The sequence below is a fragment of the Chelonoidis abingdonii genome, chromosome 6 (genome assembly GCF_003597395.2).
Source record: "Chelonoidis abingdonii isolate Lonesome George chromosome 6, CheloAbing_2.0, whole genome shotgun sequence".
NCBI lineage: Eukaryota > Metazoa > Chordata > Testudines > Testudinidae > Chelonoidis > Chelonoidis abingdonii.
Window position 1 is genome coordinate 117,957,812 of NC_133774.1, and position 19,919 is coordinate 117,977,730.

Consider the following 19,919-nt stretch of genomic DNA (forward strand, 5'->3'; position numbering starts at 1 on the left):
GTTAGGAAAGAGAACAGTCAGAATCAGGGAGTCAGAGTCAGTGCTAATCTTCAAAGTCAGCCACAGCGCTCTCCTGCCCTTCTTTTTCAGCTGATTCCTTCCTCACCCTTTCAATTTGGGTACATTAGCTCCTCTACTTCCATTTTTCCCTTGGGTCTCCTTGCCATTCTTGTTTTGATGGTGTTCTATTCCAGGACCCTCTACCACCATAATAACACCTTCTCTCTTTTGCTGCTTGCTGTTGACAGTAGCTGCAAAGGGAAGCTTACCTAATTCAGTGGTTTTCAACTTGTGGTCCATGGATCCCTGAGGGTCTGCAGACTGTCTAAAATTTCCAAATTGGTCCACACCTTAATTTAAATTTTTTTAGGGGTCTGCAATGAAAAGAGGTTGAAAACCCTGGCCTAATTCTTTTAGGCTGCTCATCTCCTTCCTCTGCAATGATAAGGAAGGTAAATTTACAAGAATTAGGGCTAGTCTACACTGGCAACACTAAAGTGCTGCCACAGCAGCGCTTTAGCGTAGCTTGTATGGTCGCGGCAGAGCGCTGGGGGGAGAGCTCTCCCAGCGCTCTTAAAAAAAAAAAAAAATCCACCTCCATGAGGGGCGTGGCTCCCAGTGCTAGCGCACTGTCTACACAGCGCTGAAACTTGCTGCGCTCAGAGGGCTGTTTTTTTCACATCCCTGAGTCAGAAAGTTACAACACTATAAATTGCCAGTGTAAACGAGCCCTGAGTTTCAATTTACAGGCTTCCTTCTAAGGTAGTAAAGGACTTCTCACACCCATCTTTCCTTGGCAAGGCTCAAACAGGTATTTCAGATTTTCTTCTCTGTTTCACATAAGAGAATCAAGTTTTACAGAACAAAAATTAATACATACACGTCATCCAGATATTCCTCTTGGAAGAAGTATCAGAGAAGGTGGTCCCCCCCCGCCCCAGAGGATGATGACAGATGAAATAAATAATAAGCACTAGTTATGTTACAGAACTGGACTCCAGACTGATCTGACTTACTAGGCCAAGGTTTCAAGGCCCAAAATTCAGCCTACAAAATATGTCAAAGGGTCGCATGGGAGGCCCAAGGTGTGTGTGACAGGGGAAGGGTTCAGGAAGCCCAGGGTGTGTGTGACTGTGTGCACCCGCGCAGAGATTACCCTGCACTCACCCCCTCAGAGCTCCTGCAGCTCTGGCTTGGCTCAGTTGCGTGCATTGCAACCTGACTGATGGGCTCTCAGTGCCCAAAAAGAATGAGAACCACTGCAATAGAGTCTCCTTGGTACATATTGAGAAAAGTCAGAGCCTGATTTTGAGAAGCAGACTCATTTTGCAGGCATGATTTTGTACCTGCAATTAACTGAGCCTGTAATTCAATGCCCTTCAATCACTAGTCTCTGTGATTAACAGTTGGAAACAGGCTATTAGACATCTGTGGATTTTTGGTGCAGTTGTGCATGTGGTTTGTGAATATAAAATCAAAGGACGGGGTGACGCCCTTAAAAAAAAGGCAGGGCCTAAGTTTTGAGGAACTGTATTTTCTTGCATGGAAAACTTAATTGCAGTTAATTGCAGTGAACAAGTCTTCTGCATTATCACAGTGGTTTGTGAATTACTAATAAAAATCAACATATTAAACATCAGTGCTGGAAATACTAGGTATAGTCCCTACCAGCATTATGCACTATGCTCAGGATTATTTGCACGATCTGGTCCTATATTCAGATAATCAAAAATTCATGGGGGCCAACTAGTATTACAAAGTTGTAATCAAAACCGATAGTGCTTTAGGTTTCAAAAATTATTATTACAGTATTAAACACTGCAACCAAAATTCACAAATTTGTTTAAACAAGAGAGCTACTTGTATAAAAGAGACAACGCTCATTTTTAAAAATAGCAACACGCAACTGTTTCTGATTAAGGAGCAAATTTTTATAAATTTATCAAAATCCCTATGGCTGACATTTTCTTTTAATAGAAAGTCCAAGATACTTTTTTTTACATTTTACATTAGAAAGGGCATAACATGAAACAGAATGACAAGATGTGCCTCAATAAATTTGGACAAATGCAAAACAACTTACGAGTGTCAGACTAACATATCAAAAGCCTTGTTTTCTTGTGTTCTATATACTACACAGTAAAAAGAAACAAAGGATATAAAAGCTGTAAGTAATGTAATATGTTACCTATGTTCACAAACAAATCTGCTTCAAGTCCTGTGTTTCTGAAAATTCTTGAACTGCTTAACAAATTACAATGTTTTCTAGTTTACAACTTGTCTTGGAATTATAAGTTAATTTAATACACTATACTAGAGAAACTTTTTAAAAATAATCTATTTCATAAAGTTTGAGGGGTCAAATTGTGTGAAGAGGAACAATTTTTTTCTTAGTATGATCACAAAGATAGAGGGTCCTATACCAGACTACAATAGATCCTCCTCAAATAACAATGGGAGATTTATATCAATGTCCAGGGTTGAACAAGGCCCTTAGGTAGCAACCAAATTTTTAGATAGTAAAGTTACTGTTGTAGGCTGCATCACATTGGGGGGGGGGGGGGGGAGTAAGCACTATACTCTCCCTGATTTGTGCACACAAATGTAGAAACTATGCAAGCTAGGTGAACAATTGTACAACAACCTTATTTGAATAATCGGCCCTAAAATGCCATCATTAAACTCAACAACCCATGTTATTTCAGAAAGTCTGTGAACTGTGGAAGACAACACTGCATCAGTTACACTTGATTTCCATTCGGCAAGTTTTCTTTCTTTGCAACCGTAAGTACTATAATTTTTTTTAAGTGACCACTTTAGATTCTACAGAATCTGATTGGCATGAAAGCTGGTTAAATATCCTACGTAGGATCAGGGATGGGTGTCTGACACCAACGTACTGAGTCTCAAAGAAAATTATAAAAGTATAGCATATCAGAGATAGTGCCTACTATCCACAATTCATTAAAGAATTGTGCTGGACAACCAGATCAGGCACTTCCACCATCCATGCTGGGAGAACAGAAAGGAAATGAACTAATAAAAGGGTCCATCTAAAGATCGGAGATTGCTGTTAACTTTCTAATGAAAACTTCACACAATGTCCTACCAGTAACTAGAAATAGAAGTCCATTTAAACAAAAACCAAACCAAACCAAACCAAACGGATTATTCCCCAGTTTTCCCTTCCTTAGATCAGAAGCTCAAGCCTACTCAAGAACTGATATGGTTTTTATCTGGAGGTAGTACTTATCTGATTGACAAGAGCTGCTGTATCTGGTGAGTATTTTCTTGGTCTAAATCCTTTTATTTTGTATCTTCTTTTCCCTTCCTCTGTCATATACAACTTCCTCCTCACCCGCACATTCTTCTTATTTGTCCTCTTGCCACCTGCATATGCTTTTCCCTCTTCCCCAATCACTTCAAAAATTAGATGTAAGTAATGATGTGTGTCCAGTGCAATAATTGTTTCTAGCATCTAAAGCCAAGCATGATACAGATGTGAAGCCAATACACTAGACTACATACAACTGGACTCAGACCAAGACAGAGAACAGGAATGGCATTGGTGATGCAGATGGTAGATATCCTCCTGTCAATTGATGGAGGACAGACATGCATCCTTTCTTCTGGACCTTTGGGTAGAATTTGACACAGCTGATCATGAAATGCAGTTGTCACACATAACAGAGGTGGCAGAAATCCTGGGGAAATATACTAAAATAGTTTGAGTCCTTCCTTTAAGGACACACCCAAAGGACAGTGATGGAAAACTGCACCTGTACCACCAGACACCCTCACTTGCCAAGTCTCACAAAGATCTTTTTTTTCTCCTGTTTTATTCAATATTTACATATAAACACTAGAAGCACTGGCAAGCAGGGTGGATAGAAATCAATGATCTATATGTTTTTTTCCCTCAAAAAGCATTTTATCAAAAAAATTTAATTTAAATAAAAAAATCCAATTTTATATAAACAAAAATTGGATATTTTTATTTAAATTTAATATTTTTGATAAAATGCTTTTTGAGGGAAAACAGCCTATCTGAAGATAGTTTTAATTAAGATACATTATAGCTCAAAGATATCTCACCATGAAATAAGAATTATAAATTCTAATTCTATAGTATGAGACAAAATATTCATGTAATGTTTAAGAAAAGTTTTGTATATGAGTTCCAATAGTTCATGGATTAGGGACCCAACCTTATGGAGTCCCAGGGGCTTCTGTACAGATTATTTAGGTTAATCTTTCCATCTATCCAATGGGACTCAGTGCTCAGCTTAGAAGATACCATCAGAGATGCTTAGTTTTGCAGTTCTCAGACTTTGCATTTGTGTCTCCAGAGATAACATGCTTGTTAACAGCAAAAAAATGTTTTTAAATAAATAAATATATAGAGGTGAGAAATAACAGACCTCGACCCTATTGTCCTCCTGCAAATTTGTGAACACAGAATCAATCCCTTACCTCTCTCTAAAAGTGCAAAGTTTCAAAAAGTTGGGGGCAGAATAGATCTGGACAAGGAGAAGTCTGAAGATAAATGTGAGAAGGGAGGGACAGGCAGTAGAAACAAAAGTGAAACTGTTTGAGGTGCATATTCCAGAACTCGAGGTCTGAGTGTAGCCTTCATTGATTTGAGACCTACCATACCATTCTCTCACTAGAAGGGAAAACCTATAATGGCAGCAGGCCGTAGAAGAGATCCAGTTTGGCAATATTTTAATTAAGTTCCTCTACCTGTGGTTAAGACAGGCATGCAAGCAACAACAATGCAACAAAAAAATGCCAGGCCTGGTTGCCCAAATGAAACAACATCATGAGAAGTGTTCCTTCTCAGGAGGAAGCTGCACTGAAGATGATGAAAGAAACATGTCTGAACATGCAGGATCTTCAGGTGGGTAAACTTTTTTATTTCATACTTCTTAAGGACTTACTGTCTTCCTTCTGGACTATTATTGAACTCTCATGTTTGAGCAAAAAATATAGTTGTTACTCTATGGTACTATCATTTAGATGCAGCCGTGATAAAAAAATAAATAGCTGAAATAGGCAGATCTTCCTTTTACAATTTCACCTTTAAAGTAGTACTGTCAGTGAATGCAATGAGTAATACTAAATGAGCAGTATGGTAATAATAATTAAATAACTGCATTGACTTATTTTGTTTCGGCGAATCCATTCTCAACATATAGGATTCTGAAGACTATCCATCTCAAGATCACCACGATTTTCTATAGTTTCAGAGTTATCTGCCAATGATAGTGTTTCAGTCACATCATGTATGTCACATAGCCACAGTATATCACCTATAGCAAAAAGGAAAAAAAACTTCCATAATCCAGAAAAAAACAGATACATTTGTGATAAGAACCAGACGATTACAAAAACAGGTAATTGATGAAAAGTTTCCCCGTTTGTTTATGCAACAAACTCTCCTTTCTGTAGGATTGAGAACCCACACTTCACTAACATGGTTCAGTCATTAAGACCAGGAGACAGTCCAACCCGCAGAACAGATGTCGCAAGCAAACTGCTGCATAAAGTGTATGAAAGAGAAATTGAGTAGTGTGCAAAAGGTCTAGAGGGTGAAACTGCTAACCTGCATGTTGATGGGTGGAGCAATATCCACAATGATCCTGTATGACAACAGAAGAAGGCAATATTTTCCTTACAGAAAAAACATACATCAGGAAATGCGCACACAGCAGAATACTAACAAGAAGTAGCAGTAAAGGCTATAACAAACTGAAAAAAAATTCAAACATTTAGTACGCAGCTTGGTCACAGACAATGCTGCAAATGTATCCAAGATGAGAAGAAATTTAGAAGAGTCCCAAGCTAATAATGTATGATTGCAGAGCTCATTTAATGCACTTCCTCGCTAAAGACTTCAGTGTTCCAGAAATAAAGGCTAATGTTGAAATTGCAAAATACTTCTGTAACCACCACTTTGCAGCAGCTGCTCTGAAAAAAGTGAGAGGAAGACAAGACGTGCGATGGAACTCAGTAGTGGACTGTTTTGAGCACTATATGCAGAACAGGCCTAATCTGATGACAGTTTGTGAACAAAATCATGAGAAAATAGATGGCACTGTCACAGCCAAAGTTCTCAACATTGGACTTAGGAGAAATGTTGAACACATGCTGAGTACCCTGAAGCCTATTTCTGTAGCCTTGAACAAAATGCAGGGAAATAGCTGTTTTATTGGTTATGCTGTTGAAATTTGGAAGGAACTGAGTGAGATCTTAAAGAGAAATATGCAATAACAGAGTTAAATTACAAGCATTAAAAAAACGAATGGGACAAGCACTATCCCCAGCTCATTTTCTTACAAATATTCTCAATACTCAGTACCAGGGTCAAACTTTAACTGCTGAAAAAGAGGAGTTGGCTATGACATGGACATCCAGCAATCATCCCTCCATAATGCCAACTATAAGAAACTTCAGAGCTAAGAGTGAGCTGTTCAAGAAATATGTTTGCTGGTGATATTTTAAAGGAAGTCACACCAGTGAACTGGTGGAAGTCACTTAAGCACCTGGATTCAGAGACTGTTGAAGTGATAATCTCACTTTTAACAGCAGTAGCTTCTTCTGTCGGTGTAGAAAGAATATTTTCTTCCTTTGGACTAATTCATTCCAAATTCAGAAATTGTTTCAGACCTGAAAAAGCAGAAAAGCTTGCTTTTCTGTTCCAGATTATTCATAAACAGGAGAATGAAGGTGAAGATGACTGAGTTAGCTGCAGAAGCCAATATTTTAAGTTTCTCAAGTTGACCTGGCTGACAGTCTATTTATTTTTTGTTTTTTAAATATTTCATTTAACTATTTTAGTTAAAAACAATGTTAACAAAAACAAACCTGATTTTAAAAAACTTGAATGTTTAACTAAATTAAAAAATTCATATGCTTGTTTTGTTAAAATATTATACGTTTGCTGTTGAAGAAAAAATTCCAGAATACATAACGTTGTTGTTTTAGTTAAATAAAACAATTTATGTGTCGGTCTGGTGATGTTCTCCTCCTAATACAGCATGGCAAGAAAACCCTCCAAATATTAATGATTAACCTGTTGAATTGGAGCTATTTATTAAGTCATTGGGAGGTAAACTATCTGCTTCAATTACTTTGGTAAATGAAATAACCAAACAATCAATCATTTTCTGATACAGCTGGAAAACTAATCTGAAAAGTTTTCAAAATAAATCACTTTAAAAATGTATAGTGTGTACCTTATAAAAATGAAACCTACATCTATCTCTGAGTTGTGAAGAATATGTATTAAGGTTATAACACACAACAAGAATGCACTTTTATGTAGAAATTCATGATTAAATCGAGTCTTCCTGACTAGTGATTTAAATCATGATTTAAATTAAATCCATTCTGCTGGCAAGACACCATGGGCTCAAATGCCAACAACATGCAGATGACATACAGCTCTATCCGTCCTTCACAATATAAGAAAATGGTTGACTAACATATATACATATGCAGGCTAGCCAGCATATCAATGTATGTATTATCCGTATCATACACATACAGATAAGTATGCATTAAGCACCAACAACGTTAAACACAAATACTGTAACAATGATATAGCCTAAACTGACCAATACCATAACTCTGTTTAATATTCTAAGTTCCCAAAACTCCTTGCATTTGCTGAGGTAAGCATTTGACATAAGCAGATAGGAAACTTGTTGAAATCAAGATACATTCACTCTATGTCTTAATACAAACCAGAGAAGTAACTTCACAGACCAGTACGTGGAATGCTAGTATCCAAAACCAACATAAGGAAAAAACAGAACAACAAGTTAAGGAACTGGGACAAAGTAATGGATTGGATTTTAGTGACATGTAAATAAAGCTGTAATTTTGGGATCACATCTTCTCGTAATACGAATGTAACATTGTTGCACGAGACAGCTTTCCAGACACTGGTATCGTATAGAACCCTTTTCCTGTACTATATTATTGGCTTACAGCAATAAACCAGACTGATATCGGTTATTTGGCCTCTTGAATAAATTTCATAAGGAACCAAAGTGTAGGCAGTCATCTAACTATACAATTTAGCAACACATCACCACCATTGCTATCAAGTTAGGTCAGTATTGGCAGAGATCAGCTCAGGGATGAACAGCTGGTTGAACCTAAACCAAAGCAAGAGGGAGGTTATGCTGACTGACAGAAGAAAACAATTCAAGATTATGTCACAGTGCATTCTCCTCCGGTTGAAGACACATACCCATAATTGGTCAAGTCAGTCCTGAGTTTACAAATGCTCTTGGACTTCTCTGCAACTCTATGTTGTCACACTCCAACATCTGCAAAAAATATATTCTACCATTGAAGGCTGGCTAGAAAACTACATCCCATTCTGACAGACTATCACCTGACTTCACTGACCTGCCCACTGGCCTACAGCAATGGAATCTACCCGGACAAGGACGAAGCAATCAGTTTACGGGAAACTCCAACTTGTACAAAATGTAGCAGTGCACCTCATTGGCAGGAGGTAGGGGGGAATATTAAGTGGGAAGCTGTCTATGAAATGCTGGATTCCCCCCTACAGTTACGAGCTATGCTAGGAAGCTGTTCAAAAGGCAATAAGTAACTTGTATCAGAAAAGGGATTTTATCTAATACAGAAGTGTAAAGACTGAGGTTGAGCCTGTGGTTGTTTTTTGCATAACTTGTACATGTTTGCTTTCCCTTTCTATTTCATCTTTGAATCTGTGTTTTTTCTATTAAATAAACCTCTTGTTTATTTTTACTCCAAGTAAGTCTCTGTTGTGCAACCAGTGTGGAGAGCCAAAGTAAGTTGGTATCCGGGGGCTGGTTTCACACCTTTGGGGGTGACAAACTAGGGGGAACAGTCCAAGTGTCCGTTAGTTAAGAACTCAGGGAGGATGGATTTGGGGAGACTCAGGACAGGAAGCTCTGTTGATATCACCCTGCAAGGAGTAAGTAGGCTAGGGGAAGTTGAGACCTTGTTCTCGTGGGTAGGCACCTCGTGTCAGAGATCTGAGCCATAACAGTACAGTGTTATGGCACCTGAAGATTACAGAGCAGATGACAACTTCTTACTAGTCTGGGTGATCTCTAAAACATCAACATAAGGCAACACATCCATTAGAAAAGAAGAAAAAAAAAAAAGATAAAAATCCAAAAGAAATATAAATCCACATGAAAGGAAGAACCACGTGACAAATCTTAGACACGATGTTTAACGCACTTGTCAAGGTTCCTTCCCCACTCTGAACTTTAGGGTACAGATGTGGGGACCTGCATGAACACCTCTAAACTTAACTGCTAGCTTAGATCTGGTCTTGCTGCCACCATCCAGATTTCTGAGTTACCTGGAAAACTCTTTCCCCCCAAAACCTTCCCCACCCAGGGTAGCCTTGAGAGACTCCTCCACCAAGTCCCTGGTGAACACTGATCCAAATCCCTTGGATCTTAAAACAAGGAGAATTTAACCATCCTCCCTCCTTTCCCCCACCAATTCCTGGTGAGTCCAGATCCAATCCCCTTGGATCTTAAAACAAGGAAAAATCATTAGGTTCTTAAAAAGACGGCTTTTAATTAAAGAAAAGAAAGGTAAAAATCATCTCTAAATCAGGATGGAAATAACTTTACAGGGTAATCCACATTCCTAGAGCCCAGAGAAACCCCTCTCGCTTTAGGTTCAAAGTTACCAGCAACAGAGGTAAAATCCTCTCAGCAAAAAGGAACATTTACAAGTTGAGAAAACAAAGATAAAACTAACACGCCTTGCCTGGCTGTTACTTACAAGTTTGAAATATGAGAGACTGGTTCAGAAAGATTTGGAGAGCCTAGATTGATGTCTGGTCCCTCTTAGTCCCAAGAGCGAACAACCTCCAAAACAAAGAGCACAAACAAAAGCCTTCCCCCCACCAAGATTTGAGAGTATCTTGTCCCCTTATTGGTCCTTTGGGTCAGGTGTCAGCCAGGTTCCCTGAGCTTCTTAGCCCTTTATAGGTAAAAGGATTTAGGTGTCTCTAGCCATGAGGGATTTTACAGTATTGTACACAGGAGGGCTGTTCCCTCCCCTTTATAGTTATGACAGCACTACAGGAAGGAGCTCTGATGCCATGATGATGGGTGCAGTATAAGAACCTGAATAGAATACCAGCGAACAGAGAACAGGTGCTAATAGTACTGCTCAGATCTGATGTGACTAGCAGTACTTGTGTCCCAAATGGTATAGTTCAGCATCCTACCTAGGGGGATAAAGACCAGCTGAGGATAATGTGTCTGGGTGCAGTTCTGTATCTGGAAGCAAAATATGTTAAAACAAAAAATCTTCAAACTGTTAAGCTTCCAAAACAAAACCAAAGGAAAACTGCATCCATGAGAGTAAAGTGACCAAAAGCCTATAAGCAGTTACTGATTAAAGGGAAACCTGTTACTCTGAATATTTCCACACAGCAATGAAAAAACCACACAATTACAGTTCTCACAGCAAAGATAACTTGACTGCATTACACATAGAATATATATGATTATTAGTTAGTGGTATCCACTACATTGTCCACCTCCCCCATGTATCAGCACATAGTGATACTTCAAGGAACAGCTTGACACACCTACTCTGGGCACACTCAGAGAAGGTAATTCAGGAAGAACGTTGTTTGGAAGGCCTCCAGGCTTCTACAAGATGTTGTGAGAACACCACCTGGGTCCTCTGCAGCCTCCAGATGCCCAGGAAAAAAGTATTCTTACCCAATTCCCCAGAACCTATTACAGGACTAAACTGGGGAATCCGTACCTGCTGAAGGAAAATAGGAAAGCAAAGTGGAGGACTGACAAGCAGCTGAAGAACTCACTTCACAACCTCAGTACAAGGAAGAAACAGCTAGCCAGCTTTATAGACAAATACTAGTTGACTGGCTCCCTCAATTAACTGTACCTAATTTAGCAAAAACCTTGGAACATCCCAAATCCTATGGCTTAATGGTGCTGTGTTGTAGAATAGCAGCAAAGAAGCAAACAGTGTTGTAAATAGTATATTAAAGATTTAATATTTGCATATTAAGACACTGCACACAGCTCTGAAGCTATGGAACAGATCGTTAACCCCTGCCAGCCCAGATGCCCCACCGCAGCAAGCCCCACCGCCAAGCCCTGGGCCTCACCAACCAGTGGGATAGACCATCGCGGCTTAATTGGTTAACCGTTTAAACATTTTAAATGGTATTTACATCCCTAGAAGCCAGAGGTATCTGCTACTCGACACTGCATACCCAGCTTCTGTTTTTGACCCTCTTCCTCAGGAACTTATTACAGTGTTGCTGCTGCTACTCATAGCTTTGTCTGTCAGACCAGAGTTGAAACTAGCAAGATTCTTGTCAGTTTCACGGCTCCCCACAGGGTTCTGCGTCTCCACAGTGAAAACTGACAAGACTCTGCTCAAATATTCTTGCGTTCTCTCTCTCATCGTTTTGTCAAACTACTGCATAATAAAAATTGGCCAGTGTCTTCAGCCTTCAGAAGACTGCACTATGGTGATCTGATTTATATTTGGCTCAAGTCTGGAAGGTTATCTTCACAACCATAAGGGCTGAAGAATCCCTTTCTTTTAAATTTGGAGTTTAGATTCTGCAACGGTTAACAGGGGTATTCCCCCCGAGAAAGCTTCCTATGCTCTACGAGCAAATGGATTTTGCAATCTCTTCAGACTTATACTAGTTAAAAATGATAAAAATCTTTTTCCCCCCTTCATATTTTTATTTTTACTGTTTTATTCACTAAGTGATGACACAATTTTCCTCTTAGTTTTTTCCCCTCAAGTCACTATTTTATTTGCATATAAATACAATTTTTATTCAATTTATTTTGGCTGGAAGTCATGACCACCTGCTTCGAACACTAGTTTTGAAACACCTTTAAGCTATAGAACTACAATCCTGAATCCTAACAGAACTGATTCAGCCCTTATTTTTCTGAGATAGTGAGGTGTACAGAACTCAGTCTGTTAGCTCAAACCTTAAAAACAGGGGTCCCATCACATCTCCCCGCAGCCATTAAAATCTTATAGCACTTTTTATAAGCATAAGATAATCCCTCATTATCCTTGGCCAACAGGATTCCCTCTTCATCCTAATGAAGATTTCACTGGCTGTTAGCTAGATTTCCAATGATGGATGAAGGGACAAAGACAGCTGACATATCTAGGACCTGATGCTACTAAGTGCTTAGCTCACTGACTCCCATAAAAGTAGGAGGCACTCAGCACATCACAAAGTGTAATCAGCACCTCAGGATCAGGCTCACAGTTTGTAAAGGGCTTCAGAATTCATATAGGATGAAAGTGATATATTTTCCTGGTTTTACTTTTGCACACATAACATTAATACCCATTAATACTTAACTGCAACACATGCATAGATGAAAATATTCCCCTAAATCAGAATTCTTTATAATAGTATCTTAAATATACAAAGCAGCACAAAGCATACAAAAAACCCCACTAAGCTCTTATAACAAACACTAAGTAGTCTGATAACGAGTCTCATACAACTTCTGCAAAAAGGAGGAAACGTATTTCTATTCTAATCTATTCTTTTTAGCCCCAATTCCACAATTAGACCAGTGCAGGTGGACTTTGATGACTGAACAGTGCCACAGTAAGGCTGTGCATGGGTTCAAGGGTCCATCTGTGTGAATAAGATTGCAGAATCAGGGCTAAATGCTCATGCAATTCCCCTGCAAGATCTCTGTAGTTAATTTCTTAGTTAACTGGTAGAATTTTGGCACACCATGATCATCATTCAGTAAGGTATATACTGTTTTAGTGTCACACTAAGGCTAAATTTTCTTTTTATTAAATGAACAATGCAATGGTTTGGTTTTGGTAGGACTCATTTATGGAAAGGAAATTATTTAATGGAAAGTGAGGGGCTAACAATTGTGAGGATCTGTCAAAGGATTTACAATACAACTTTGTTTTCAGTGCAGATAAAGTGTTAGTATGGGTTTGCAGAGTTGGACCCTAACAATATCACTCATATTGGCTTCAACTGGATTAGCTATTTGAGTAAGGGTCTGAGAGGGTATTGGGGCCTTTGGTGCTACTGTGAACCGAGGTAGAGGAAAGCAAAACCTCTTTCAAGGTTTTTTGGTTTGTTTGTTTTTTACTCACTGACTGATCGATTCAACTCCGCTCTTATTTCCACCACGGTCTGCATCTTCATCAGTATCAGAGTCAGCACCAGTCTCACCTTGATGTATAAAATTTCAGCATATGAGATTACAGCCAAATGTTGCTTCCTACCTGCTTGGAGTTATCTGCAAAACTTAATTTTACCCAAAGTCAACAGTGTAGTTTTTTCAGTTGAAGGTGTTCTAAAATTACATTTACCCAAAAAAAAAAAAAAAAAAGCAATTTCTGAAACTGCTGCTGCCCACAGGCTGAGACTAGTTTGAACTATCCTTTGATTATCCATTAACATATATGAAAATCCAGTTGGTTAGGGGCAATTCCAGCTTTGTTACTGTACTAAGTCTAAAGGGCAATGAAAGGCAGAGAATCAATTCAAGGTTCTCTGCATCACGTAAGCCCCACAGTGAGCTACACAAGAGGGGTTATGAGTGGGTGTTCTACCTAGAGGACCTCTGTATTTCCTGCAATCAAAGGGGAGTTCAACATTGGCACAGAAAAGTTAGCAATAAACAAGCCAATATTGAAGGGAATTTGGCAGACAGACCAGAGAAGGTACCACTGTCTGAGCTAAGTATTATCTGTGAATACATGGATCTAGTAGCTGAGAGTCCCCTAGTAGGGAGTGCAAAAGAGGCTGCAGACTCTATTTCAGCTCATGGGTTTGAATGCAGCCACAGAGCAGCTACACATCAACCCTGGGGCCTGTCATGCAGCATACCCATATGAAACTCAATTACAACACACTAAACTGTGGCTTGCACAAGAAAATATGATACCACATTACTTCCCAGCCCAGGCTACATACGAGTGTCACAGCAGGGGACAGAATAGCCTACATGGGACTGCTACATACCTTCATGCACTGGGTGGGGGATTAGGTAGAACTATGACTCTATCTCAATGCATCAGTCAGCACAGCTGAGCTGGTACAACAGCATATGTAATCTGCTACTCATACATGACAATAGCAAATTATTTCCCTCTGTAGCACATGAGGATCAAAGGAAAGAAGTGTGGCTATTAATAGTCAATTCCCTTCCTGGTCTGTTCCTGGGACAGCAACATACTGCCCTTTGCTATGGGCTGAGAGAAGGTTCTCATTCTAACCCTATGAATTTTGCTTTAGTAGAACAACAGTGTAGAGCTGGCCAGAAAAAGGGATGTTTTCCTGTAGAAAATTTAGATTAAAATTAAAAAAAAAAAATCCATTTGTCTTTAAAAAATTTCCATGGAAAAATTATACTTTTTTTGAAAGTCTGATAACTGAAAACTTTAGGGTGAAATATTTCTATTGAGAAAAATCAAAATTAAATACTTTGTGTTGGATCAGTTCAACTTTAAACTATGTCCATACAGGAAAATCACAGGGGCTCAGGAGGTGGCACTTTAATGTGAAATCAACACAAAAGAAAAACATGTCAATCTGAAAGTGTCAAAACATTACACTTTGGGGACATTTTTTCCCCCCCCCACAAAAAGCAGTTTTCCACAGAAAGACATTTTGCATGAAAATTTTGTTTTGTCAAAAACCCTATTTTCCATCAAAAAATTGTTTAAACATAGTTTTTGAGCAACTCTAGATATATCACAGCAGATGACATTGGATAACCACATTTTTCTATCACCAGGTATTAACTTAAGAGCTATTGTCTTATTACATATATTTTGGTTTAAGTATGTAGAAAAATATATTTAGCCAGATAATTTTTACTTTTTAAAGTACTAGACGTTTATTCCTTTCAAGTTATTTATTTTAAGAAATTTCTGAGGTTGCAGTGGTTTGATATACAGAAAAGACCTATCTTTAATGTAGATTCCTTTAACTGGGCACTGTTGTACTATTAAAGATCAAAATCTGTAGAATTTACCATAGGAGAAAATAGTTCTTACCTTCAAGAATCTTCAGGAGTTTTTTCTCAGATAGAAGTTCTAACTGATCCAGGCAAAGCCTTTTGATTTCCTCCATGGAACAATTCTAAGAAGACCAAAGCAATAAATTAAAACAAAAAATCCACATTCATAATCCACATATCCGAGAAGCATATATGCAAACCACAATCAACCCTCCACTCCTATCAAAAATTAAATAATTGTTGTCTTTAGAGGGAAAGAATCTGAAATCATTGAGAGATGCAGATGAATCAAATCTGAAAAAAACAATACTTTCTCTCTTTGTCCCACCTCGAAGGACTTTTGAATTCTTGCTGAGACCAGATGATCTTCTCTGTCCTCTCTGATACAGACAACCACCTTTGGAAGACGAACTGCAAATATAACATTCATGTTCCAGCCATTTCAGCTCTACCTGCTGCACATTCTCATTAACCAAACTAGCAGGGATTATGTACATCACTCAAAGTTTCAGTTCCTCTCCTACAGTTCATGCAACATCCAGCTCAGACAGCAGCTCCTTTTCTGCTGTGATGCACCTTCCTGAGATGTCACAGCCATCAGATAACTACAAAGGAGCAATATGACAGCTTGGCGCGCGCGCGTGTGTGTTCAAAGTTAAGTATTTAACAACAATAAAAAAATAAAAACTGACAAAATATAAAGATACAATTTCTGAAAAACTACACAATATTAAGTATCTGTTACTTAATTCTCCTGCAGATTCTATGGTGGCTGTGACGTCTGAACAAAGTGCAAGCTACTGAGTCATTATGGAGAAGCTGGTAATATGAGCCTTGAGCATAAACGATGCTTACTCCACAGGCTCTGTCCCTAACTAGTACCTGAACCACAAAGAAGTTTAAATTACTGCCAATAGAGCTGCACCTTCTAGCTCAGGCAGTAAAGTCTTATGCTCAGAGGTCCTGGGTTCAATTCCTGTTGCCAGTGACTCAGGGGCATCAAGTTATGTAAGCAAGATAGGATGACAAGGATCTGAAAAGTGAGTTAAGTACATTTTACCTGTATCCTCTTCTTTTTAACACTCTTCTTGGGTAGATAAATGAAGCATTTAGTCCATATTACTGAAGTGTATGGAATTTCTAGCTCTTTTGTGTTTCTGAATGCTAGCTACCATATTTCCTGATAAGGATAAAAGTCCCTTTAGAATAATCATTATTTTCAATCACAGATTATTAGAACTGCAGGCGAAGCACAGGCTTACATACAGTTTTGTTACTGTACTTCAGTCCCTGTGGCAACAAACAGCCCTGCAAGGATGACACGAGGTATGTGTTTGTGTGTCTGCTTATCCTTTTGTTTCAAACTCATTACCTTAATCTTGCTCAATACTTCAGATTGGAAAGCTGTTCCTTTAACCTTTTTAGGTCACATTAGAAGATGCACACTCCCAGAATAATAATATTGTTTTTTAAAGGAAACGTACTATCAAACCCTTGACTAATCTAACCCTACAGGACAACAGACATTTCAATTCTAAGGATTTCTTCAGCAGAGGCTGCTAGTCTCATTAAATTGTATGTTTTTATTTTATTTAGTTTAAACAGGAATAACATTCCTCCAGGTGAACATTCCAAATTCATTTTCACTTGCGAGCTAGAGGACTAGAGCTCAAGCAGATGACATAAACCAGGCATTCATTCTAATAGAATGTTCTAATAATAAATTAAGAGTCAGGTCTTACTGTAACAGCTGTGGTATAACAAAATTATGCTCTATTACTGTTTGTTTTCTTTCCATACCATAGAAGAGCTTAATATCATATTACAGAGAAAGAGGAAAATAGTTAAATAGTTTTAGAAATATAAAAATCAAGTCTCATTATCAGTCAGCTCAATTTTGAGAAGTCTATACACAAAGCAGCTCTTCAATCCAACTATGAAATGCTGTCATTTCTATATACCACAGTGATGAGCATGGTATCAATACTTAAAAAATTTGAAGTACAGCAATGTCTTAACAATGCATAGAAATACTATGCAATAGTTTAAGACAAAGTGAATACCACATCAAATTGGAATTCTAGGAGGAATTTAGTGGAACAGAATAAAATTAGTGCATTTGACTAATTTAATTTATTGGAGTTAATATGCCCATCCATCTTAAAAATATTGCACAGGATCTTTAAATGACAAGTTTCATGTCTAAACTTTGTGAAGACTCTGCATAAAAGTCCAAAAAAATAAAAACAGAGGACTGCACCCCCGTGGAAAATTATTAAATTTAAAATTTCATATAACTGTTGCGCAAAAGGTATGCAGGTTGCTGTAATATACATGTTGGAAATCCACTGGACTGACCTCAGGCAAACAGAGCTGTTCAGCCCTGCATGTACTGAAGAGTTAAGTATATTTCAATACCTTCAAAACATCAGGCAGCATTTTCTGCAATTTCTTCTCCCCTATGACACAGAAGCACTGATGAAGCATTTCTTTTTTGTCTGCAATGTAGAAACTAACTGGTTTTAGTGACACACTGAGGTCTAGTCCACCTTCTTCTATGTCGCTGTGCTCTTCAGCTAACTCCTCTTTTTCTGCAGATGGCACAGTACATTTTATTTCCTAAAATTAAAAGATATTAAAACGCTTGGAAAAATAAAATTAATGGAAATTGTCTCTTTAGTAAGTAAAGAAAGGAGGAAAGATTTTACAACAGTGTCTGCCTCAATAATATAGTTCTTACTATAAAATGTTAAAGAATGTTACAAATGAACATCTTGTATTTCTGGAATGTTACGAATCTTTAAGCGCTTTATATTGTAAGATTGTGAAAGTTACATGAATGCTCTTCATATGTATAGGCCAAACATCAATATCCCTCTAAAAGAGATGGTTATTTTGGCTCATCCTAGCAGTCTGAAATACCATAAAGCAAAGAGCTACTTTGCCACATAATCTGAATAATATATTTGGGGAAAAAAAACAATAAAACTTTGCCCACATGGCTATAACTGGACGGCTGTATTCCCTGAAATTAATGGAAAACAAAGGGAGATATGTTTGGCAGCACAAAAAATAAGTCTGACGTAAAGTATCAGAGGGGTAGTCGTGTTAGTATGGATCTGTGTTAGTCTGGACTCTTTGCTACTTTTACAAGTCTGATGTAGTTAATCACAATTAGGGTATGGCTACACTTGCAGCCGTACAGCGCTGTCGCGAGAGCGCTCTGAAGTGCAAGTGTGGTCGTGGCGCCAGCGCTGGGAGAGAGCTCTCCCAGCACTGCACTTACTCCACCTCCCCGTGGGGATTAGCTTACAGCGCTGGGAGCCACGCTGGGGCAATGTTTACACTGGCACTTTACAGCGCTGTAACTTGTAACAAGCGTTTTTTCACACCCCTGAGCGAGAAAGCTGCAGCGCTGTAAAGCGCCAGTGTAGCCATGGCCTTAGCCTTTGTAAGGCTACTGCTAATGACAAATGTCTTGCTGAAAGACAACAGCTTGTGCATGGGATTTTGAGGGCCAAGTTTTTTGTTTTTTTTTAAAGAAAGGATGGAGTAAATGTTATGACAAGAACATGTATTGGGCAGGGGGATGGGGTACTGGAAAGGCTTAGAGATTCCCTCAGAAATTTCTTTTCATATAGCCCTCCTTACCATCAAACATTAAAAATTAGCTAGTAAGCATGAAACTGCTTTCCTAGAATGCAAAACTGTAGATACTACTATACACATTTTGGTCACCTCTAAAATTTGTCCCCCACCAATTTCCCATGGGAAAAGTTATGCAGCTCACCAACACTCAGATTAGCACCACACGGTTTCTGCACTTTATTCCTTCAACAGGTTTCTGTTTGCCTTTTCTCTACCCTACATTTGTCTCTGTTTCCTTCTATTTTCGTGTTGTGTGTAAAACGCTTCTGAGCTTGAGGCAGGTGTTATTTTTCCTGACTCCAAGTAGTCATGTTCTTTTTGAATCCAGCACTTCACAGTGGCTTTAATAAGGAACTGCCTGCAGGTGCACTAAAGGGAACGGACTAATGTAGCTGCCACAGATTCAGCACTCCAAGAGGAGCTGGCAAGGTAGGGCCACCCCAAAGGCAGTGGGAGCAATGCTACCCTCGCTATGGGGCTGACTTGGGCAGTGCAGAGGAAAGCGGGAGCAGATCCATGCGGGGTGGAGGGGTTAGTCCAAGCCCAGCTCTTGCTCAGTTGCTTTCCTGAGACGGGCCATTTCCCCTTGTTGCCGTGGGTCGGGCTTTAGCAGAGTCCCGTAGGGGAGACGTTTTCATGCCGCGTGGGTTGGGCTGAAGGACAGGAGGAGCCTTCCTTGGCAATGTCCCGTCGAGTGGGCGCTCTGCTCTAGCCCACGCAGGAGTCAGGCGGCCAGCCCCGCCGCCCGTGTCACGCAAGGAGTCAGACTAGTTGATCCCACCGGGCCCTTCTGGTCTCCGGCTCCATGAACCAGACCAAGCACCCGCCTAGCCGGCCCGGCTCAGCACCACCGGCCCCGCCTCCCCCCTCGGGAGCACCACCGCTTCCGCTTGCCCAGCCAGGCCCCAGCCCCCAGCCACGCTGCGGAACGTTACCTCCGAGAGGCTGTAGCTGGACTCGGTACTTCGCCGCTTCCCCTCGGTGCTTCCCGCGCCCGAGCCCCCGTCTAGGCCGCTGGAACGGGAGCGGCGCCGCTTCTTTTCCTTGGAGGATTTGCCACCCGGCATCGGCCCGGCCTCACGGCGGTTGGCGCCGCGTCCCGTCCCCCACCAACGGTCACATTCCACCCCCTGCGAGTCGCCGACGGAACATTTTTCACAACGCGCGCGCCGCCGCCCACCCGCAGCCGTCGCGGGTTGATTCCATCACCATGACAAC

The 19,919-nt window shown here is 39.6% G+C and overlaps 1 protein-coding gene across 1 annotated transcript in view; it reads right to left on the reverse strand.

Moving 5' to 3' along the window:
• Positions 1-19,919, reverse strand: part of CAAP1 (caspase activity and apoptosis inhibitor 1) — a 31,100-nt gene extending 11,181 nt beyond the window's left edge. The window contains exons 1-4 of the mRNA XM_032783899.2: positions 19,637-19,919; positions 17,472-17,672; positions 15,091-15,175; positions 13,180-13,258 (exon numbers count right to left, since the gene is read on the reverse strand). Of these exons, the coding sequence (XP_032639790.1) occupies positions 13,180-13,258; positions 15,091-15,175; positions 17,472-17,672; positions 19,637-19,768 (497 nt within the window). The 5' untranslated portion in view covers positions 19,769-19,919. The remainder of the gene's footprint in view (positions 1-13,179; positions 13,259-15,090; positions 15,176-17,471; positions 17,673-19,636) is intronic.